This window comes from Arachis duranensis, chromosome 6 (assembly GCF_000817695.3).
Source record: "Arachis duranensis cultivar V14167 chromosome 6, aradu.V14167.gnm2.J7QH, whole genome shotgun sequence".
NCBI lineage: Eukaryota > Viridiplantae > Streptophyta > Magnoliopsida > Fabales > Fabaceae > Arachis > Arachis duranensis.
Window position 1 is genome coordinate 35223945 of NC_029777.3, and position 24892 is coordinate 35248836.

At 33.3% G+C, this 24892-nt stretch overlaps 1 protein-coding gene and 1 long non-coding RNA gene across 3 annotated transcripts; both read right to left on the reverse strand.

The window, feature by feature from the left end:
- Window positions 1-1970: 1970 nt before the first annotated feature.
- LOC127739773 (uncharacterized) lies at window positions 1971-5543 on the reverse strand. Of its 2 annotated transcripts, XR_008000490.1 has the most exons (4): window positions 3310-5543; window positions 2660-3127; window positions 2435-2566; window positions 1971-2368 (listed from the first exon to the last, which is right to left on the reverse strand). It is a non-coding gene; the product is annotated as an uncharacterized LOC127739773 (long non-coding RNA). The 2 variants fall into 2 exon arrangements; XR_008000491.1 differs by lacking the exon at window positions 3310-5543 and having other exon boundaries at window positions 2660-3130.
- A 14850-nt stretch (window positions 5544-20393) lies between these two features.
- On the reverse strand, window positions 20394-22609 carry LOC107493556 (heavy metal-associated isoprenylated plant protein 6). Its single transcript, XM_016114639.3, has 5 exons — window positions 22457-22609; window positions 22187-22334; window positions 21856-22088; window positions 21521-21599; window positions 20394-21276 (listed from the first exon to the last, which is right to left on the reverse strand). The coding sequence occupies exons 1-5, from the start codon at window positions 22463-22465 to the stop codon at window positions 20711-20713; spliced, it is 1035 nt and encodes a 344-aa protein (XP_015970125.1). The 5' UTR covers window positions 22466-22609; the 3' UTR covers window positions 20394-20710.
- Window positions 22610-24892: the final 2283 nt, after the last annotated feature.

Here is a 24892-nt window from a genome sequence, read left to right on the forward strand (position 1 = left end):
CTTAGGATTGATCTCAAACTTGTTGGAGTCAATTCCTATGCTTTTGTACCTTTGAAAACAAGTTTTAAACCATTTGGCTAGCATCGAATTGCAAGATGTGCATATGATATGATAATCAAAACATTTTGTGAGTGTGTGTTGAGAGATTTAGCAATTGGTTCTTAACAAGAAGTTACCTAAGTCCTAAGACACTATACTTGTCTTCAAATGTTGTGGACTTGAGTTTCTTGTTGTTGTTGTGTTGCTTTCAACTCTTCATTCCTTAACGTTGAATGTTGGTTGATCTTTCAATCATGCTTGTTCATTCAAGTTGTTTGTTGGTTTGTCTTTCATGTCGTTTGTTGGTTTGTCATTCATCAAAACCTATGAATACAAACTTCACATACAAGCAACATGATTTACACGAGTTTGTTAATTTTAGAGGAAAAATTTTATTTTAATTGTAATAAAAGAATATCTCGTGATATATTTTAGTTTGTCAAATTAGTAATATATAATATAAATTATAAGTTATATATAGAGTAGGAAAGATAGAGAGAAATAAAGAAGGGAAGAGATGTAGATAAGAGGATGGAGGAAAAAACTTTATTAATATTGGAGGAAAATATTTTATCTCATTAATATAGTTATATTAAATTTTAATATTTTAATTTTAATTACAATTAGAGAATATTATATTGTATATTTTGATTGTCAAATTTGTAATTAGTCATTGATAATGATATATAAAAAAGATAGAATGAATGAAGAAATAATGAGATAAATAAAAAAAAAGAGAAAGAGAAAGAAAAAAAAATTTAATTTTAATTAGAATTGTAAGAAAGAACTAAATTACATACAAAATTAAATAAATTAAAGTGTAATAAAAATTAACAAAATATAATTTACATTATAAAAGTCTTCAATAACATATCTTAAGATTTTAATACTTTTAAATTTGATCCGCTATAAAAATCATCGGTCATTAAAATTTTAATAAAGTAATATTTTTTTTAATATATGCAATTATATAATCTGTGAAAAGTTGTCTTTAGATTTTTTCAAAATTTTGTTTAAATAATTTTTATAACTGAAAAAGTACATTCAAAATTGTTGCTATTATCGAAGGAAAATAAAAAATTTAAATATTTTTATAGGGAGTTTATATATAGTAATATATGAAAAAATAAAATTTATTTAAAAATTAAAATTTATTTTATTTAGGATATCTTAATCTTTAAATAGACTAGCGTATTATTTTTAGATTCAATTACTATGTCAGTCCTTGTAGTTTTATCAAATTTATAACAAGGTCTATATAATTTAAAGTTTACAATTAAATTTTTATATTGATTTAAATTTTGTAACTAGTAGATTCTAATCACAGTAAATGTTAAGTGTGACCTAAAACCACCATTCCCTCCTCCCTCCCCCCTCATCTTTCTTTTTTGTCTTTATCTCTTTTTTTTTACCTGGTCATCGATAAATAGTTGTTAGTTAATTTAACTTTGGTGAATCGTGATAAATATTATTGGCGTCCCCAAGTCATCGATAAAACTAAAATAATATTACCAGTACTCATGGCCGTTGATAAAGAGTAGTGCTAGAGAGTCAATGGCCTAAACGTACAATGTGTACAATGGGCTAAATCTTTAGTTTATGAATAAAATGAACATCACCTATACTATTCAGAATAACCATCCGGATACCAGGGATAATAAACATCTCATGTTATAAAAAGCTAATTTTGGGTTCATCAAGATTCAAACTCTTGACCTTCCAGATCTGAAACTCTAATACCATGTCCTGAAACCACTCATCCCAAAAGCATAACCTGATAGGATAATATAACACTAATAATCATATCTCTAATATTTTCTAAACCTTCATTGTACACATTGTACGCTTAGGTCATTGGCTCCCTATACTTTCTCGTTGATAAATTAAGGCGTGGACAAATTAGTGAATTTTATTTTATTGAAGGCGACGCCATCAATGTAATCAAACGCTGTGAAAAGGGTTTAGAATTACAATAAGTCATTATGTATCATATTAATCAATACTAAAGTAGACAAATTAATAACATAATTAAAAATTTAAATAATACGAACCATCTTTTTCTTTGTCACCCTATAAGTAGTTGATCCTCCCGTGTGCATGGATCCACCAATCTCGGAAGCTCTACTGCCTCGTGCCTTAGTCCAGGTCACCCATAATTATTTGAGTTTGAATACTCCTTTAGTCGGGTGAGAATATCGTCTGGGATTCAGTCTACAAGAGTACCGTTGTTGCAAATGTTTGATAGCATCTCCCGGAGACACTTGGTATCTTTTACCCGCCAGGCATTGTAAATCTTCTACTCTTCTCTCGGGACAAGCTCAAAGTGGTACTGCAATACCAGAAACAAGAGAAAGAAACAAGTTTGTAATCTGAAATTAAAAAAAAAACTAATTACCTTAAATAGTCGCCACAAAAGATTGTGAATTTCATCTGAAGCCATGATAAACCTGGGTATGAATTAAACCACTTATAGTGGATCTTGAAAACCCAAGTAATATGTTCCATCCTAGGTCTCGAAAGGTCCTAACTATGATCAACCAAGTTAGACATTACTATATATGCATGTTCTACATAAGTTAATTGAAGACGTAAATACCAACCAACTCCATCTTATACCAACCTCAGATTAGCAGGCTGCATAGATGTGACACCTTCTTTGTTGCTGTGGCTATGGCCGTGGCCAAGTCTGAGCCTAAGATTGTGGCTAAAACAATGGTTGTGTTTAGTTCTATGTATGTGGCTATGGCTGGGGTTGAGGCTATGGTTGTGCTGAGACCATGGCTGTGACTGAGATTGTGGCTGAGGCTGAGGATGTATATATGGTTATGGCTGTGTTTGAAAGCCACTCATATCAAAAGATAGACCTAGAGTCAGGATCATGCTGATAGGGTCTAACCCCTATAACAGCTGTGACTACAACCTGGGTGACAAGGTCGGTGCAAAAATCACAAGAGCGGTAGTAGTCGTGGTGGTAGTAGGTTGGGTGCATGTTGACGATGCACCTAAATCAAGTGGGATGGGCATCCCTTATGGCAATACCCCTCCCATCATCACGTCATCCTCGTATTGCTATCTCGTGCCATATCACCTAAACCAAGTATGAGTAAAAGAAGTTGGATACATATTGTTATAATAAGACACTCAAAATAACAATAAATTGATAAAATAAAACACATGGTAAATATATAATAAACATATTTACTTGGATTCATTAGAAGACAGAGAGGTAAAATTATCATCACTGTCACCATCCTCATATTCCTTAATTACCTTATGATTTCATTGACTTTAAAACAATTTAGGAGAATCTGTAGGTGAGCTATGTTCACTTCTGTGAAGTTCAACCACCAATTTTTTTTCCTTCACCCAAGTGTGCCAACTTGATTGAAGATAGACACCATTGGCTCAAACGAACCTTCATCATCGGGATCATTACGACCTACTCTTGTGCGACTAGATTTCACGAGAGGTTCAAAGTAGTAAAAACAGAAGTAGGTAGTTTCTTTCAACATGTACGCCTCACATGTAGAACCCTTCTACCCGACTCTATTCTTGAATGACCTCTTATAAACACCAACTTGACACTCAAAGGGATACATCCATCGATACTGTACCGAGTCACATGCATGTGATTCGTATGCCATGTGAATAGGGAGATGTTCTATGACGTTAAAAAAGCCAGTAGATAAGATTCTCTCTAGCTTACAAAGGATGATTGGAATGTTGTGCTCTACTACACAAAGATTTTCTACAGATAGAGAGAGAACACAAATCTCTAAAACCTTGACTAAGCTTTGTTAATAGCTTCCAAACTTGATCAGAAAACTCTCTCAAGGCCACCAGGAGTAGGCATTCCATGAAAGCATGACAATTACAACTTTTTTCGTGCCATGAAGTCTTTGATGAGTGACATTAAAACACCTGCTAAGGTTGAAGGCATAACCATTAAGAAGCCTCACCTCTTATAACCACCGACACGTGTTTAATTTTGTTCTAAAGTTAAAAACATAACACTCTTTTGGCTTAGCCTATCTACCATCCCCATTAACATAAGATTTTGTCCTGGCCTTCTAAGCCTAGCCTAGCTTTGGGGTTATCTTAGGTTCTATGACTATCCATTACCGTGTAGATGACATTGTTGAACACGTTCTTCTTGATATGCATCACATCGAGAAAATAACGGACATGAAGATCCTTCCAATACAGTAAGTTCTAAAATATACTCTTCTTAGTCTAGTTATGTTCGTTATCATAACCAAAAAATTGTAACTAATGGCCTGTGTCAACTACTCTGGGATAACCCTTTAACCACAACTCTTCACCACTCAATCTGACAGGAGGCTCCTCATGTCCCTCAATATTCTTCCTAAATGTAGTTTGATTGTGTATGTAGAAATAATTCTCAAATAAAAACCTTCCGTGACAATCAAATCAAGATTTTTTTTCCAACGTACTTAAGTTGAGAAGCCTTAATGTCCTCCATGCAAATTGGATAGGATAACTTTCCTGTGCCATCTAATTGGACAACATCCAATAACCAGAAAAATTTTAATTGTCCAAATTAAGGTGGCTTAAGTGTAAAGTTGACTTTAGATGACACATCATAAGTTAAAATCTAAGATATCACAACTGGTTCAATTCATCAACGATGGGTGGAAGATATACATCTATTTTGACTTTCAGATTATCTAGGTCGAGAATAACACAAGTTAAGAGCAAATAAGGATCTTTCATATACATATTAGGCAAAAGATTGTAAGAGAAAAAATGACAGGCCAACGTAAATAATGGATACTAAAGTGGATGTTAGGGACAAATCCATCAAAACAAAGACCAAGCCTGATATTTCTAGGTTCGGCTGCAAAATGTGGGTGTTATTTTTATCAAATTGAAAACATTCTTCCTTATGAAAAGGATAGGTTATGAGATTATCTGTTTGGAGGTTGTTGAAATGCCACCTCAGGTGAGTAGAAGACTCATTGAAGTGTGCAACTATTGGAGCCTAAGGATTAGGGTTAAATAACGCATTCACTTGTATGGAACTTTCTTAGTATATTTACCGGGACAAATCTCCGCAAATAAAAAAACTTACACTCAGTTTGCTCTTCATCATCCTTGTAATGTATCATACAGTTGTTAAAGCAACAATATATTTTAACAGCCTTTGACCCCAATTACGAAAAACCTTCTTGGCTCCGTAATAGTTCTTGGGAATATCACTCGGATCCTCTACAACTTTCCTAACTAACATAATCACTTGGTCGCAAGAGTATAATGAGTGATTATTCTCAAATTTAGTTCCTAACATTCTAGTAGCAATTGATAGTTGTGAGTGAACGAATCCTTCCCATAGAGGACTACAGATTGATTCTAGCATCCGATAAAATCTATGTGCCCTAGTTTAGGTTTTTCCCCCTTTTCTACCACTACATTAGGTTGTTGAAAGAAATCTACCACTATTGAATCATACCTAACAATATTATCCTCTTAGGAAATGACACCGGATACATCATCATGATAATATCCACGTATTCTAGAGCTACTTCCAATTTTTGAACTCTCTTCTTTGTAATGTACCCAAACCCAATAATGTGGCATAAATCCCTTCATCATAAATCACACCTAACATCATTAATAGTCTTAAATTATGTGCATTCACACTTGGCACATGGGCACAGAATTATTTTTCCTCTCTAACATTACAAATCTATTCTAGTATTCAAGTTTCTATCCTAAATAGGCATAATTGGTAAAAAAAAATTCAAGTTACAATTTATTTCCACTTGTATTAAATTATATACAATTTCAATTTCAATATGAATAAGGTTTAATCATCACAATTAAAACATAATAAATTACGATGAAGATCAACCTAATTGGGCAAATTAATCTACTGAGGCCGTTAAAAAAAAAAAAGAACAATCCCCACTCCAACAACAAGCTCAGCCTTCAAATATCACTTAAAACTTGCAACAAATAACAATTCAATTGGGCCAAACATAAAGAGTAAAAAACTAAGGGCACACAAAACAATTAGAAAAACAACAAATTGAAAAAATTAAACTTATTAAATTGAAGAGAAACTCACTAAAATGACATGGGTTTGGTGGACCTGCCAATTACTGACTGTATGTTTATATGGTTCAGAGGACAGTCCTGTAGCCGTATTGATAGAGCTCTAGTTAGCTTAGAATGGCTGGAGGCATTTCCAGAGACTCGCTTGAGAGGTGGTCCAAGAGGTTTGTCAGATCACTGCCCTATTATAGTGGAAGAAAAGAGGCTAAGAGACGGACCGAGAACGTTCCGAAGTCTAGATTCGTGGTTTACACATCAAGGGTTTTTAAGAATGGTCAAGGAGGAATGGAGAGAGTTGGGAGAGATACAGTTCACTGATAAACTGAAGGCGTTGACGGTTCCTCTGCGAAGATGGCATAGAGACAACTTTGGTGATATGGACAAGAAAATTATGAGGTTTGAGGAAGAGATTCGAAAGATTGATGACATGGTCAGTAACAGAAATTATGATGGGACAGTGGAAGCAAGACAGAAGACGCTAGTTACTTGCTGTGAGAAATGGTATGTGAGGAAAGAGCTACATTGGAAGCAGATGTCGAGGTCGAGGCATGTAAGGGACATGGATAAAAACACCAGATATTTCCACAACTTGCCTTCTGCGAGAAGGAGGAATAATAGGATTGACACTCTGCTTATTAATGGAAGATTGATAAGGAATCAAGCGAGGATAAAGATTGCCATCAGGGAGTTTTATAAGGGCTTATATCATCAAGAGAGGTCTCCTATGTTGGGTTTTAGAGATGGGCTGGTGAAAAGGATTAGTGAGGAGGATGCTCTTGCTTTAGAGAGGCCACCATCACCTGAGGAGGTTAAAGAGGCAGTGTGGGATTGTGATTCATCCAAGGCTCCAGGTAGTGACGGGTACAACATGAATTTCATAAAGAAATATTGGAATGATATTGGCTCAGACTTTACGGCTGCGGTATTGGGCTTCTTCCAATCCTCAAGGTTGCCGCCTGAAACCAATATTACTTGGGTGGCACTGGCCCCTAAGTTTACTAGTGCTAAGGAAATCAAAGATCTACAGCCGATTAGCATGGTGGGGTGTGTATATAAGGTAATCTCGAAGGTACTGGTTAGGAGAATGAGATATGTTATGCCAGGGATAGTAAGCGAGACGCAGAGTGCGTTTGTAAGGGGTCGGAAGATTCATGACGGGGCACTGATCACATGTGAAACAGTTCAGTGGATTAAGCAGAGGAAGAAGGAAGCTGCAATAATAAAACTAGACTTCTAGAAAGCATACGACAGAGTCAAATGGAGTTTTGTAGACCATGCACTGCAGAAGATGGGTTTTAGTAGACGATGGAGAGGCTGGGTTATGGAGTGTATCAGCACGTGCTCTATGTCAGTTTTGATAAATGGTTCGCCGTCCAAGCCGTTTAAGATGGAAAGGGGCCTGCGACAAGGGGATCCTTTGTCCCCATTTCTGTTTGTACTTGTTGTTGACGTCTTACATCGGATGATTGGAGAGGCTGTTCGAAACGGCCGCATATCGCCGTTGTTAGTGGGAAGAGATCATATCGAGTTGTCACATCTCCAGTTTGCAGATGATACTGTTTTATTCTACCCTCCCGAGGAAGAAACGATCAAGAATTACAGGAGGCTGCTTCGGTGCTTTGAGCTGATGTCAGGTTTAAGCATTAATTTTGATAAATCTAGCTTGATCCATATTAACTGTGATGAAGGATGGGTACAACGTATGTGCAGTGTGTTGGGCTGTAAGAAAGCCACTCTTCCAGTCAAATATCTGGGCATCTCACTAGGAGCAAACCCAAGGTTGGTTAAGACTTGGAAGCCAGTAATAGACAAAGTGGAGGAGAAGCTCAGCATCTGGAAGGCCAAAGTCCTCAATAAGGCTGGTAAGCTGGTGCTTATTAAATCTGTGTTGAATAGCCTCCCGATTTATTATTTGAGTTTGTATAAGATGCCAAAGGCTGTAGCAGAGAAACTGATTTCCTTGCAGAGGAGATTTCTATGGAGTAAAGAGGATGGGAGGAGTGGTATGGCTCTGGTTAAGTGGGAAGTGGTTCAAGCTCCGAAAAAGTTAGGTGGATTGGGAGTTGGGGATGCTATGATACGTAACACTGCTCTTCTGTTTAAATGGTGGTGGCGCTCCTCTAAAGAGGAGTGTCCGTTGTGGAAAAAGGTGGTCTGCTCCTGTAACAACCTGAATCCAAATGAGCTCCTGTCCTCACAGGAATTACCTATTCGAGGGGGTCCGTGGAAGGACATTTGTCAAATACAGTTCAAAAATCAGGAAATCAAACAGAAGATGATTACTGGGTTGTCCATGGAGGTGGGTGACGGGAGACGAACTCGGTTTTGGGAGGATGTCTGGATTTATGGAGGTTCTTTGAAAGATCGTTTTCCAAGGCTCTTCTCAGTTTCAAACCAAATAGGATTGGTGATAGGGGATTGTGGGTTCTGGGATGGGTTAGTGTGGATATGGAATTTCCAGTGGCGGAGAGAATTATTCAAATGGGAGTTGGATCTAGTGAACCAGCTTCACCACACTTTGAGGCTGGTGAAAATTGAATTTGGAAAAGAGGATAGAGTTGTCTGGAAATATGATAAACAAGGAACTTTCTCTACTAACTCATTTGTGCAGGTGTTGTAGGTGGAAATGGTCCCGGAGGATATATCAAGCTACAACTTCACTAGGACTATTTGGAAAGGTCTTGTCCCACCTAGAGTAGAGTTGTTTGCCTGGTTTGTTCTAATTGGCAAGGTCAACACGAAAGAGAGACTGAGTCGGTTTGGGGTCATTCACCAAGAAGATAATATATGTGTTTTATGTAATAATGGTATTGAATATGGCCATCACTTGTTTCTTGGTTGTAGCTTTTCTTAGCAGGTGTGGTGTGCTTGGTTATCATATGTTGGTGTGCAATAGACTTGTTCGGGTGCGTTAAAAGAGCATTTTCAAAGTTGGACTGAGATCTCAAATAAAAAAGAGGAGTGCAAGAGATGAATGGTGTGTTTTTGTGCGATCATTTGGAACATATGGTTGGAACGAAACCGGAGAATTTTCCACAACAAAGGAAGAGGAGTTGAGGAAATTATAAACATGTCCTTCATGAACTACAAGGAGTGGTTGGGAATAGACCTTTTCTGTTGTTGATGGCAATGCCGGAGATAACAGAAGGGATACCTAAATTGTTTACATGTGTGTTCTACTTTTAGTTTCTATGTTATTATCATCTATGCTCCACTTGTTGTGTTAAACTTCTCTTTCAAAAAAAAACGTTGATAATATAGGCTCGCGCCAAATAACATCAAGGTGGCGCGAAAAGTTACCGATATATGACTTTCGATAAATGTAATCCCTGAAAAAAAAATTAGCGTCTCCTCTTATTATCGACGTCCTGACCGTAGTTAAATTCCACCTCATCATGAGCCATCAAAACAGATGGTGCTGATCTATCCCTTTATTACACGTGCCAGTGTAATAGTGTGGCTGGAGCCGTGGTGCTACTGTTCTTGCTCTGTTTTGTGTTCTGCCTATTTGAAGGGGTTATATCAGGTAATGTTCTTTTTTATGAAAATCTTGTTTTAAATATATGACTTGTTTTATTTGTGTGTTTGCCATATAGATATAGAACTAACCTAGAATTTTAGTTGGAGTGCATGGTGATTACTTAATTAGCAAAGGGCTTCACTAAATTGAATAAGATGTAGAGTTGATGTATGATGTATCTTTCTGCTAGTGGATTGATATTTGCATTGGTGTTTAGTGTTTATCACGAAAGTCCTTGTTCATTGTTTTATATGGTGTAAATATAGGACAAAACGTAACAAGAGCATATCTCCAAATAGAATAAAATATTGGCGATACTTTAGAACGGCACCTGAGAGAGAGAGAGAGAGGAGGGGTTGGTATATATGAAAGATGGAGACATGAAACGGAAAAAGAAGAAATAATTAACCGTGAAAAGTAAAGTTGTAAAAACATAAAAATATTATGATTAATTAAATAAATATTTTTTAAAAAAATTAATTTCAATTAAAATATATTTTAATATATTCTGTGAAGTTAAATGTCTTTTGAAACAGTAAAGATGCGATTACAAATTTAAAATTAAAATAAGAACTCAATTGAAGATTTCTTAAATATACGAGTCTAATTATAAATTTGATAAAATTATAGGCCCTGATAAAATTATTATACTTACTTTTATTTTAGTTTATATTTTTCATAAATTATTACATATTCATATATCATACATTCATATTTTCTTTTAAACACTACTTGCTGCTGTTATATTACAATATATATATATTGATATTATACATATTAGTATATTACATATAATAAATGTTTCAAAAAAAATGGGAGGACTATGGCTACCTTGTGCCTTTCTAGATGTGCCACTAATTTTAACTTATTAATCATATTAATTGTTTGGAGAGTCAGAAATATAATTATTTGTGTATTTTTTCTCATGAATTTAAATTTAAAAAAAAAATAGTTTATGACACAATATTAAAATTTTTATGACATAAAGTTTGAGAACTCGATTCTTATTGATCTCAAAAAAAAGAATTTTAGTATCAGATAAGGAGAAAGAAAAAACAAAAGTTTATGCAAAAATTCACGTAAATCTAAAAGTGTTAGAAATATAACCATTTATGTGTTTTTTCTTATCAATTTAAATTTTTAGAAGAATAACATGATATTAAAATTTTTATGACCTAAATATCTAGAGTTTAATCTGTGATGACTTTAAAAAATATTTAACATAAAGACATTAAAAATTAAAAAAAAACAAAAGTATATACAAAATAATTTATATAAACCAAAAAGAGACTTGCATAATTTCAATTTTTTTAGTAACAAAATCTATGCAATTCATTCATTATTTGTTTCCCTTTAAATTAAATTATAAATATATATGTATACCTTGCTAATTGCATATTGCAAAAGCATTTCAATAAAATAGTTTCTTATACATTTAAGTAATTTTTGTCAATTAAATTCAATCAAATTGGATTAAAATCCAACAAAATCACTCACACAATATGCACGTAAATGACATACTTCTTTTTCTTTAGGTGTTTTTTCTTTATTATTGTTCTTTTATTGTTGCTATTTGTAACACCCTACCACAAAAAACTTTATGTTTAAGTCATAACATAGAGGTGGTAATGTATTACGACCTCTAAAAATAAAATATATACATAGATATAGTTGAAAAAATTTGTAACTAAGAGCCATGAAGAAAGGTTTAAGCAAAAAAACTGTGAAAAGAAAAGCGCATTACACTCAAAACGTAAAACCAGAGAAAAGATAAGGGTAAGACATGAGTATATACAAAGAGTTGAGGGCAAAAATACAGAATATCAAGCTCCAGATACAATTTACGAAACTAAGGCTGGCCAGAGTATAGATACATATATAAGCATAAGTATATATCCCAACATGCATAAAGAAAATACCTAGTTCTACAAAAAGCCTCTTAAAGGATTAATCATCATTTATATATATGAGAGTCTATGAACAGAAAATACATAACAGACAACTCCAAAATATAACTTTCCAACTTCGCTTGCCATAGAAACCTTCAGATACTCACCGAGGAACATCTCAACCTGCATCTGTAAACAACAACATAGATATAGAATGAGAACTAGAGGTTCTCAACATGGTAATGGTGCCCATATACATAATATATAAGGTTGCAGGAAAGGCAGAGGCGATCCTAGAACTCCGACACTTAGATATAGAGCTTAGAGTTAAAGTTTAAAACCATAATAAAATGTGAGCTATCTAAGGTTCCTAAGTCTAACTCAATTCTACTTATTCCCTCAGCTTTTCGCCTTCCTCCAATCCTCCAAAACTCCGGTGCACAGACAAGCAATACATACAAAACAAACACAAGTAGGATATAAATATAGCAGGTAGCAATATAGCAGGTAAGCATAATAATCACATAGGCAAGTCCAACTAATGCATAATCAAACAAGTCACACATATACATATGATGTATGCCTGCCCTATGGGCGATGAGTCTCATCTCTCAGTTATAAATCCAACCCGACATGTCCAGTAGCTACCCAGACATCGTCCTCTTGAAAAAATGGTGAGCGGTACAGTACCACGATCCTCATCTGGTGAGTGGTAAACCACTTTGATCCCCACTATCTACGGACGGTAAACCACCTCAATCTCCATAGACGTTTTCAATTGAAAAATAGTACACACGTGGGCAGTAAATAACCACGATCCCCATAAACACATTCACAATCCATGGGTGGTAAACAACCACGATCCCTAAGTCCACCGTGATACTGGACAAGCAGTACACAACCATGATCCTTGCCAGGTCAAAACTCAAATTCAAAACCACAATCTTTTAAAATCTTAACCCGAAGCAAGTGGGACTAAGCCACAACCCTTGCATACTGCCCAGGTAATTCAAATCTCAAATCTCTTTTTCCTTTAAAACTAAAACCACCTCTTTGTAACATTCTCCAAAACCGTCAAAACAATTTTACTTAAAACCAATTCTTCTTTCAAAAGACAAAAGAAAATCATTTATTAGTTAAACCCCTCAGTAAGACCTCTAGACATTAGGGGAGCGGTAACCAATCTCATTTCCTTAAATTCCTTAAAATCATAGCTTCGCAATTTGAATTTATCAAAATAAAATTTAAACCAAAGCCAAATTATTCAAATCAAAACCAAATTATTTAAACCAAAACCAATTTCAGTTTCATTCTTAAATTTAAAACACTCCCAAAATTCTCAAAAAAATTTGACAGCACCTTGATGAGCGGATATTTTATACGCTTTTTGGAGGTGTTTTCATATAGTTTTTAGTAGGATCTAGCAACTTTTTAGTATATTTTTATTCTTTTTTATGCAAAAATCACATTTCTAAACTTTATTATGAGTTTGTGTGTTTTTCTGTGATTTCAGGTATTTTCTGGCTGAAATTGAGGGACCTGAGCAAAAATCTGATTCAGAGGTTGAAAAAAGACTGTAGATGCTGTTCGATTCTGACCTCCCTGCACTCGAAATGGATTTTCTGGAGCTACAGAAGCCCAATTGGCACGCTCTCAATTGCGTTGGAAAGTAGACATCTTGGGCTTTCCAACAATAGATAAAAGTTCATACTTTGCCCGAGTTGTGATGACGCAAACTGGCGTTTAACGCCAACTTTTCACCCTATTATGGCGTTAAACGCCAGAAACAGGATACAAGCTAAAGTTAAATGCCCAAACTGGCACAAAAGCTGGAGTTAAACACCAGGAATAGCCTCTACATGTGAAAGCTTCATTGCTCATCCCAAACACACACCAAGTGGGCCCCGAAAGTGGATTTCTGCACTATTTATCTTAACTTACTCATTTTCTGTAAACCTAGGTTACTAGTTGAGTATAAAAACCACTTTTAGAGATTCATTCAGCATCTCATGACATTTTATATTTGAATTTGTATCTTCTACAACATGAGTCTCTAAACCCCATGGTTGGGGGTGAGGAGCTCTGCTGTGTCTCGATGGATTAATACAATTACTTCTGTTTTCTATTCAATCACACTTGATTCTATTCTAAGATATTCACTCGCACTTAAACATGATGAATGTGATGATCCGTGACACTCATCACCATTCTCAACCTATGAACGCATGCTTGACAACCACTTCTATTCTACCTTAGATTGAGTGTTTATCTCTTGGGTTCCTGGTTCACAAGTTTGACGGCTTCTCCTGACAACAGAGCGTTCAATCCGTGAGACCAGAGTCTTCGTGGTATAAGCTAGAATTAATTGGCAGTATTCTTGAGATCCGGAAAGTCTAAACCTTATCTATGGTATTCCGAGTAGGATCTGGGATGGGATGACTGTGAAGAGCTTCAAACTCACGAACGTTGGGCATAGTGACAGACGCAAAAGGATCACTGGATCCTATTCCAACACAAGTGAGAACTGACAGATGATTAGCCGTGTACATGGACCTTTTTCACTGAAAGAACGGATGGTAGCCATTGACAACGGTGATCCACCAACATACAGCTTGCCATGGAAGGAGCCTTGCGTGCGTGAAGAAGAAGACAGTAGGAAAGCAGGGATTCAGAAGGCAAAGCATCTCCAAAACTCCTACCCACTCTCCATTACTGCATAACAAGTATTTATTTCATGTTCTTTTATTTTTCGCAATTAAAACTAAGAACCATTATTGATATCCTGACTAAGAATAATAAGATAACCATAGCTTGCTTCAAGCCGACAATCTCCGTGGGATCGACCCTTACTCACGTAAGATATTACTTGGACGACCCAGTGCACTTGCTGATTAGTTGTACGAGTTGTGAAAAGTGTGATTTACAATTTCGTGCACCACACCTCCCCTAAAACTCGGACTTTGCCACCCTTCCTCATCATCAATTACTATCAATATTATTTATCACATTCATTAATAACCAATCATCATGAATTTCAACTACCCACTCAACAATTTCCAATGAGTCACTAAACCTTAACCTTCCATATCATACAACTTATCCTATGGTCATCTAGCCTATGTTTTCATGAAACATTATATATTATCTACGAGAAAGCAAAACTATACCTTGGCCGATTCTTTGTAAAGCCACAAAGCACTTCAAAATTCTCCTCACCATAAGTCCCAATCTCTAATTCACCACTCAACAAGTTCAATCCAGCATCCAACACCACCAATCACTTTAAACCTCAAGCATTTAATCTAACAACATACAATTTCATCATAATTCAACATAGGTCTTATTAAATTGAAAAGTTCACCAAGGGTTGAGAGCTTCTTACCTCACCTATAGCCTAATGGGACAACACCCAACAATACCCGCAAGCTAGAGTTCACCCTAAACCTTTAAAATCACATAATAGTCAATTTTAAAGCTCATGAATTTCAAAACTGAAGGGAGGAATTTTGGGTGAGAAAAATTGAATTTCTTACCAAATTGGTTAGTGAACTTTGTAGAGAATTTCGAGACAAACGCGTGGTCGCTGACGACTCGTCAATCAGAGCTCCGAATTAAAAGATAAGTGAAATTGAAATTGGAGCCGGGTTTGTGTTTCTCCCCTTTCTCCCTTCTTTGGTTCAACGTGATTCCTACTTGAATTTGGGGAAGAAGAGCTGAAGTTCTTCTTTTAAGTGGCAATTGGGTTGGGCCATGGGTTTAGTTTGGGTTTGATTTAATTGGTTTGGTCTGTTCGGTCCAGTTTTAGATTAAAATCTTTAAAATTGGTGTCAAAATTCGTATTTTAATTATTTCTTCCATTCTAAAATATAAAATTTAATTTTCTAATTTTTAAATAATAATTAATTTATTAACTAATTATTTATTAATTTTTACAGATTTTTACATTATTGTTGTTGCTTTTTTTTTATTTGTTTTCCTCTTCTTTCTCCTAGTGTTATTGCAGTATTTATTATTTCTTCTTCTTCTATACATTTATTTTTTTCTTATTTTTATTATTGTTAAGAGGATAAAAATAAGAAGAATTATGGAAAGGTGAAACAAGAAGAAGAACAAAAAATTTTTTAATTGTGATATAGATTTTTGTTAAGATAGTGAAAGAAGAAAAACAATAACAAAATATTTTTAATGATGATGATGATGAATTGTGAAGAAAACTTTTATACCGTGGCATAAGAATTTTTTAATTTTGACACAGAAATTTTTTAATCGTGACCTAGAAAATTTCTTAGCCAATTAAAAGTTACTGAAAACAAAAATACCACTGAAATTTCTAAACCACGTTATACAAAAAAAAAATTTAACTGTAACACATGAAATTTCTTAACCAATTAAAAGTTATTAAAAAAAATTTTAACTTGTAGTTTTTGAGGACTTTTTGTATTATTCACCAAAAACTTTTGTGCTAGTTCTAATTAAATGATATATTTTTTTTATCATTGAACTGATTAAGTGATATTGAATTCATATATAAAAAGTTTAGCGATTTCTATGGCATTTGCAATAAATTGATATTTTTTATTCCAAAACATATTTGAATGTGTTTTTTGGTTAAGGTTTTATAGTTGTGGTTCTTTAAATATTTTTTGTGTCATTTATAAAAAAATTTTGTGTCATTTTTAATTAAATAATATATTTTGTTATCACTAAATTAATTGTGTAGTATTGTACTAATATATAAGAGATTAATCATTTTTATATCATTTGTAACAATTTGATGTATTTTTTAATTTAATATATTTAAATATATTTTTGTTGGTTGAATTAGTCAAAGTTTTAGATTTATGCTCTTTTGAATATTTTTTGTGTTATTTACTAAAAATTATCGTGTTATTTATAAATAAATTATGTGGTTTTATTAATGATGTGATATTGAACTAAATGATTATAATGATAGTGGTAGTAATAGTAATGATAATAGATAATGATAATAAAAGGGAGGAGGATGAGAAAGAAGAAAAAGGAGAAACAAAATAAATAAAAAGAGGAGAAAAAAAATAACTGATAAAAAAATGTTGGTCAGGGACAGATCCAATATAGATAGAAGTAGATATATAATATCCCATTGTAATAATATGTGTCCCTATATTTAAAAAAAATATTTATGTAGGAAAAAATTTTATATTATTAAATATTAATACAATAATAATAAAAGTGTTTGTATTATAAAATTTTAATTTATTGAAATTAAAAAATTCAATATAAACAAATGTAAAACAAATAATGACCATAATAATAGGGTGAATACTACAATAAAAATTTTATAATTATTTTTATGCAAAAATATATATTTTTTTTTTTAGATGATGAATTATATGGTTAGATTTTGATATTTATAAAAATGTTGTCTTTATTTAAAATTTGGCTAAATAAATAAATCACATTTTTAAACAAAATATCTTTATAAAAAAAATATTTTTGTCACTTTTATTTGAATAATTCTCTATCAATAGTAATATTAATAATGATTCAATTAGCTAATAATTATACAAAGTCAACTCTAGGTTCTCAAAATATCCATGAGAGTATTAATATTTAGTAGTACTTCTTAAAAGTTAATTGAGATCATATATATCATTTATTTATTTTTATTATTTTATTTAATTTAATTTTGATAATAATATAATAATTTATTTAAGAAAAAAATTAGACCATTTATCATATTTTTTGACAAAAAAATGATCTATCGTTTTCTCTCGTCGTCGGAAATAAAATCGCTACCAATGCCCAAAATTTAAAAAATGATAGTATCTAAAAATACATACATTGCATTAATTTTTTTTCTCACGTTAATAAATAATTATTTATATCTTTTATTTTTAAATAAAATAATCATTTTATTCTGCAATAAAAATTTTGAAGTCTAAAGTTACTGTTATTAATTAAATTTTAATATTAGTAAAGTGAAATTTAAAATTATTAATTACAAAAAAGAAAAGTATAAGTAGATAATGAAAATATTAATGCAATGCAAGTATTTTTAGATACTATCATTTTTTAAATTTTGGGCATTGGTAGCAACTTCATTTCTGACGATGAGAGAAAACGATAAATCATTTTTTTTTCAAGAAATATGATAAATGGTCTAATTTTTTCTTTTATTTACACTCATAAACATATCATTATTTATTAATAGAACTGAAACGTATTTCAATTTTTTATTTTATTTAGTTGAAAATATCATTTTGTAAAATTTATAGCCACTATAGGCACCAAAACTTGTGACCACCATAAACTATACCATATATGTATATGTCTAGCATTAGTACTGTAAAATTTTGTCCATATTTTTCTGGCGGTATACCTTTGATGCTCATTAGTCAACTTCACTTCTTTCGTACCAAAAAATTGTCCAAATTGGATTATATTGCATATTGCATATTCTCTAATAGAAATTAAAAAGCATATGTAACTAATTTTAAATTAGTCGTTGTTGTTAGCCAAATTTTTTTATTAGTATATTTTTGAGGATTTAAAATTTATAATTAGATATTAGGATTAAGGATTTATAATTTAAATTTAAAATTTAAAATAAATAAAAGAATATTTTAAAAAATTAGTTCACGTTGATTAAAAAAATTTGTCTCCTAAGATTATTGTGTATTATCTATTCACTAACACATCCAAAACCAACTTATGTATATCAATAAAAATATGACTTGATGGATATGAAATGTTTGATAAGACACTAATATCAATAATAAACATATGATATAACGTATTAGAAAACTGACTAACATACTTTAAATTATATTTTAGATTTTTAAATATATTAATGTTACTTCTTTTTAACTATTCTTTTATACTAATTTTGTCTACACAATTAAATTTTTTTGGATTCATCATAGGAAATGGTGGTGATGATCATGATCATGATCATGGTAAATTGGTAATGAAGGTGAAGGAAAATCGGAGGAGAAGGAAGAGACGATGTTGAAGAAGCATGAATATATAAATTTAATTTAATTGAATTTAGTTGAAAAAATTTGCTTATCTAGCTTTTCTGAACAAAATGAGTATATTAATATAGGTGTTAACGTGTTTAATAATAATAATAATAATAATAATAATAATAATAAAGTTAATTGATGTAATTAGACATCTTAAACTCAAATTTTAGAAATAACAAATTTTTTATATAATATCGTTGCACCATATTCCCGGCAATGCAAGCAGCATGCACCTCTCATGGCGACGAATGTGTGGGTATGTATCATGTATGCATGTCTGTCTCTCTTTTGGGGAAAAAGAAATCACTGGTATATTCACCGTCGATGAACTGAGTAATCTTCATTCTATCACACCTCATCTCCTAATTCTCCCAACCATCCCCGACTCACACAGTAGGTAACAAATTCTTGAGTATATGGTCAAATTAAAAAACAACTTTTTTTTTTCAAATTCAACACAATATTTTTCATAAACAAGAAAGAAAATAGTAAAAAAAAAAAGAAAAAAAAGAATAGTTGAATATTTTGAAAAAAAAATGCTTATTTTTTATATTATTATAAGAATGGCGAAAGATGAGAGCCACGTAACTTTTATATTGGTTAAATAATAAGATTTTAAAAGACATTATAACTATATAATAATAATAATACAATCAAATAATAGTACAATCAAATAGTATATAACTATGTAAAAAAATTTTCAAGTGTACCAGGTGTTTCAATAATTTTTAAAAGTCTATCTTAATTATAAAAGATATATATATATAATATATAAAATTAAGATTAACGATTAAAAAATCGCTAAGTGTACCAATATTCTTGAAAACTTTCCAACTATATATAGCCATTCTCTATTTCTCTTTGTACGTTATCTTTCAATCAACAATTTTTTGTAAGTATTTTTTTTTATATGATAATGATATATAATTGGGTAATATTGCAAAACAACATTAACTCGTGAAATATTATATAAAATTATAAAATGAAAAAAATTATGAATCTATTAAAAGATTAAATGAAATGAAAGGGAAAAAAATTATATATGATTTCCCAAAAGGTCCAAAGCAAAATTTGCCTGAAAAAATAAAAGCACTTTATTTCCGTTCACCAAAATTTCAAGCAGTGATTATAATTTATCTTCCTGAAAGAACGTATGGCGGGATGACAGTATTGTTGTTTAATATAATTTTCCTGCTGCAGGAGGAAATTGTCAACACTGAACAGGAAATAATAAAGATGAGTTTTAACGACATGATTATTATTATTATTTATTTTAATTTTGATAGAATTAACAAAACTAACTGCATAGTTAAGTATGAATCCCCACAAAAATTGTGTCAAACATACAAGACAAAGCCAAGAACTCTTTCCAACTTAGCATGCCAATTTGGAATTAAACCATAGGTTCTTGAAGATTTAATTACGACGGCATCATCAAAGGTATCTCAACAATGATCTGTATTTGTTTTTCTTTAATTACATCACAAAATTAGAAACGGGCCAAACAGGAAACAACAAACTACTCCAACTTTTCCCACTTTAATTATCAGAATCCAAATCTCAGGCCAGCCGGCCGTACAGCCAGCCACGTCACTGTTCAATCCTATGCGGTAGAACCGAAGTTCTGATTCTTTTTTAATGCATACAAATACAATTAACTTCTGGGGTTTTCATATTAACAAAAGATGGTTATTTTCTTAAATTATGCGATCAATAATAAAGGCTTTTTTTGTTTAATTGATAACAGAGTTGACGTCCTAAACACAATTTACTACTACTTTAGGGAAAACCAATATTAATTGAGAAAAAAAAAAAGAAAATTCATTCGCAAATATTTAAGAATTAAGAATTTAAGAGGAGCTCTATAATAAAGTTTGACCTGTTGCCATTATAACCGAACCATCATGCGAATTGTTGTAGATGATCATGATTATAACACAGAGAGTGGAATAAAAGATCCTTAAATGTCTACATAGAACGAAGAAGCACCTTTCTGCCGCAATTCCTTATATATAAAAATTGTTATTTACAATCTGCTAATATTTTTTGGGTGTCTATTACAATCTGCTAATATATGTTTCGAGTATACGCTGTATAATCTAATTCTGAAATAAAAGAAGACAAAAATTAACTCTATTTTTCCTAAAATTGTGAGGATCTCCAATCCAATGGCCGTTGAATCACATGAGGGAACAAGCATTGGGATTCTCGTCGCTGAACATCTGAGGAGCAGGATAACGAGGGTGCATGTAATAAGGGGGTGGCTCGGTATACCCTTGATTATTATGATGATTAACATCATGGCCCCCTCCATAACCCCAATAATCATAAGGGTACCCTTGATTATTAGGGTACCCGGCCCCTGATGAAGAAGGGTTAACCTCCACCGCGTAGCTAGTACTAGTTTGACCAGGTCCATACCCATCGTACCAATACATAGGAGCAGGTGGGTACCCGTAACCGGAGTGCTCCATTTTGTTAATTTCCACTGCCTTGGTCCCACCTTCCTCCACCACCGCCTTCTTCCCAACGTCTCCTCCGCCGCGACCACCACCACCTTCTTTCTTCACTTTCTTTTCCCCTCCTCCTTCTTTGTTTTTTTTATCTTCTTCTTTCTTGGGTGGGCCCATCATCTCAACGTTCCTCTTGAGCTTCTCGTTCAGGAACGGCACCATTTCCTTCACGTCCATGGTTCCCGTAACGGTTACCAAATCCTTCCCTTCTTCAATGTTCACCGATTCCACTCCTGCTCAGCAACACGTCATCACACACCATGCTAGATTAATTAGTCGGTACTCACCTTAATTCTTAATCAATATTTAACTAATTAAAATTTAAGTGCCATTTTAAACAATAATCGTGTGGGGCTTTGCTCTTGCATCACAAGCCCACCCAACTTATAATTAACTATTTAAATAAATAAAATACGTTTGTAAATTAAGTACAGAGAAATAACAGCTTTAATTTAATTTAATTAGGTCAGAAGTTACCTTTGATCTTGAGGATAATCTTGCGAATTTTCTGAATGCAACCGTCACAGTGCAATCTGATCTTCAACGCCACTGTGCTCTGCACAACACCAAACCACAAATTAAAATTAAATAATTAAAATCAGGACACTCTAAAATCAAATGAAATTCAGAAAAAGAGTCATAGCTATGTGGAGAACGAGTCGCACTAATTTAACTCGGTCGTTACGGAAACATTACGACTCAATTTTTCAATTAGGATGAAATTTGCACTCTGTTTCAGTCTTCACCGTATTGACCAAGATAAAAAATAAGTAAATAACAATAAAAAATTAAACTAAATCATAATAATCTACCTCTTTAGGCTTTTTCTCTTCGGGCTTTTTGGCTTCCGGTTTCTTGTCATCGGGCTTCTTCTCCGGCGGCGGTTTATTATCGGCGGCGGGGGAGTCTTTCTTGGGCTGAGGGGAGAGGAGCTCAACCTTCTTGTTGGTTTTCTCGGCCAGCCTGTCCCGAACACTAGCGGGGTCCACTTTTCCGAAGACGGTTAGTTTGTTAGAGGAGATGTCGGCCTTCACGTCTTCCACACCTGAAACCCACAACAAACCAAAGTTGAAAATTCTGTCATCGATAGCGGAATTCGCTTGTGTGGCCAGTGGGTGGGTTTTAAGTTAGTTAGTTTGTTACCGTCAAAGTGGCGAACGGCGCGTTTGATTTTCTTAACGCATCCCTCACAATGCATGTCTAGCTTCAATACGACAGTGGAGGGAGCGTCGTTTTTGTTCCCTCCGCCTTCGGTCTTCTTCTCCGTGTCATTCTTTGGCTGATCTGTTTTCTGTAACCGCACGATGTAAAAAAAAACGGAAATTGCGTGAGTGAGGAATTTGAATAAAAAAGAAGACATGGAAACTGAAACTGAAACTGAAACTGAAATTGAACGTTGAAACTGAAACTAACCCCTCCCATGTGGGGAACTGTTTTGGGGGAAATAAGAATAAGAGTTGGTTTTGAGTTTTTGACGAGAGTTGTTGAAATTTAATTTGAAGAGGAATCTGAAAAGAGAGGCAACGGGGTCAAATATATATAAAGAGAAGGGGTTTAAGGTCAAGGGAGTGAGGATGTCAGTCGTTACGGCAGAGTTGGATCTTGTTCATGATGTATGTGTATGTTTGAATGTGCATACATGATGATATTTAGATGACGTGGATTATATATTTATTTTCTATTTGAAGAATATAAATGTGGAACGTCAATTACTCGTACTCCCGTAGGGAAGAAGAAAACGAGGAGCACGGTCATGTGCTTTCGGAAGGTTTGTGTTTTGTGGTTTTGCCGCAGGTTTGGACTTGAGGACGAGGTTATCAATTTATCATGACTTTGAACGTAACGGATCGGTTTCGGTCCGTTCGAATTTAAATCGAATCGAACCAAATCAAACCGATTAAATGGATATTGAATATGTATATAATATTAGAACCAATGAATTGAATCTGACTCCATGACTCCATGATATCCGATTATAATTACTTTGAGTATTGATTTTGGAGAAGCGAAATCCAAAGTGAAATCCAAACTAATTTCCAAACTCGATTACTCTTCTATTAAATAAAAAAATACAAATTTTTTATATATAATTTTTACGCTAATTAACCTAATTTTATTCTAATTATGAATTTATGGGTATTTTTTTTACTGTCCTGCTACACATCCATGTATCTATGTATCTAAGTTGGACCAATTTCAAAAACCTCACGTGCATCCAATATTACTAAATAAACATGACTTCTATGCGCTCAATACACACGAAACCGCTACTTCATTCGCGCTTCATTATGGAAAAACGTTCTTTCTTCTTCAAAACACACAAAATCGCTACTACTCTTCGAATCTCTCTCAAAATCACTCAAACTACGCTCACGTTTTCTGCAAAAACCACTACTGGAGAAGAATCGTGAGAAGATTTCACAAGGAACAACCAAAAACAAACAAAAACTGCAACAGAGGCTGACAAAGGTATGAGAAAAACTACTGTTCATTTGAAATCTTGCAATGTAGCATTTCTCCTAGTTGCATTTTAGGTGTACTGGATTGATTTGCTTCGTTTAGTAGATCGACATATTTTGTTTGCATTTTTACAGTGTAACTAGGGCTCTGAACAAAATTTGTTCTTATTTTCATTCAGTTTAGTGGATAGTGTAACTAGGGTTTTGAACTTGATTGTTACTCTATTCAGTGGATTGTGTATGTGAGTAGATACTATATCTAAATTTGAACTTGGTTGTTACTCTATTGAGTTGACATCTTTTGTATGGAGAAATACTATTCTTGATGATTGAAAGTTTATAACGATTTGTTCACCACATATATGTTGTTCGGTTCGGTGGCCTTGGTGATTTCCATTTACTTGATATTTAGTGTGTTCAGAGTTTAGGGTTATTCTGATTGCATTTCCACTATAACTAGGGGTTTGTATGAAATTTGTTTTTATTTTCATTTAGTTTAGTGGATAGTGTAACTAGGGCTTTGAACTTGATTTTTACTCTGTTTAGTGGATAGTGTATGTGAGTAGATACTGTATCTAAATTTGAACTTGGTTGTTACTCTGTTGAGTTGACATCTTTTGCATGGAGAAATACTATTCTTGATGATTGAAAGTTTATAACGATTTGTTCACCACATTTATGTTGTTCGATTCGGTGGCCTTGGTGATTTTCATTTACTTGATATTTAGTGTGTTCAGGGTTTAGGGTTATTCTAATTGCATTTTTTCACTATAACTAGGAGTTTGTATAAAAATTGTTCTTATTTTCATTCAGTTCAGTGGATAGTGTATCTAGGGCTTTGAACTTAGTTTTTACTATGTTCAGTAGATAGTGTATTGACGAATGGATTTTTGACGGTTTAGAATTTCTCAAATAAAATCTCGTCGAAGTATAGTTTCTAAACCAAGCAATAATCCTTTCATACAAAAAGTTGTTTGTCACTAAAACAAACCCCTAAATTTATAAACCGAAGTATTCAAACCTCGGGTCGTTCTCCCTAGGAATTGTAATGAAGTGTCTTGTTATTGGTTGTGAATTATATTTGGGGTTTTTAAGCTTTTGGACAAGAAGTATAAATGGCAAAGAAAATAAACTAACAACTAACAAAGCTCTTGGCAAGATATGAGAACTAGAAGTCCTATCCTAGTTATCCTCCTCAATTGTGATGACAAATTGTCCATTGCTCCCACTTAGTTAACCTCTAACCATGGAGGAAAGTCAAGTGGATGAATCAATTTGATTCCTCAAGTCCTAATCAACTCCTAAAGGAAAGACTAGCTTTAGAGGCATTCAAATCAATTAGCAATCTCTCCAATTATCAATCAACAAAGGAATTAGATAACTCAAGAGT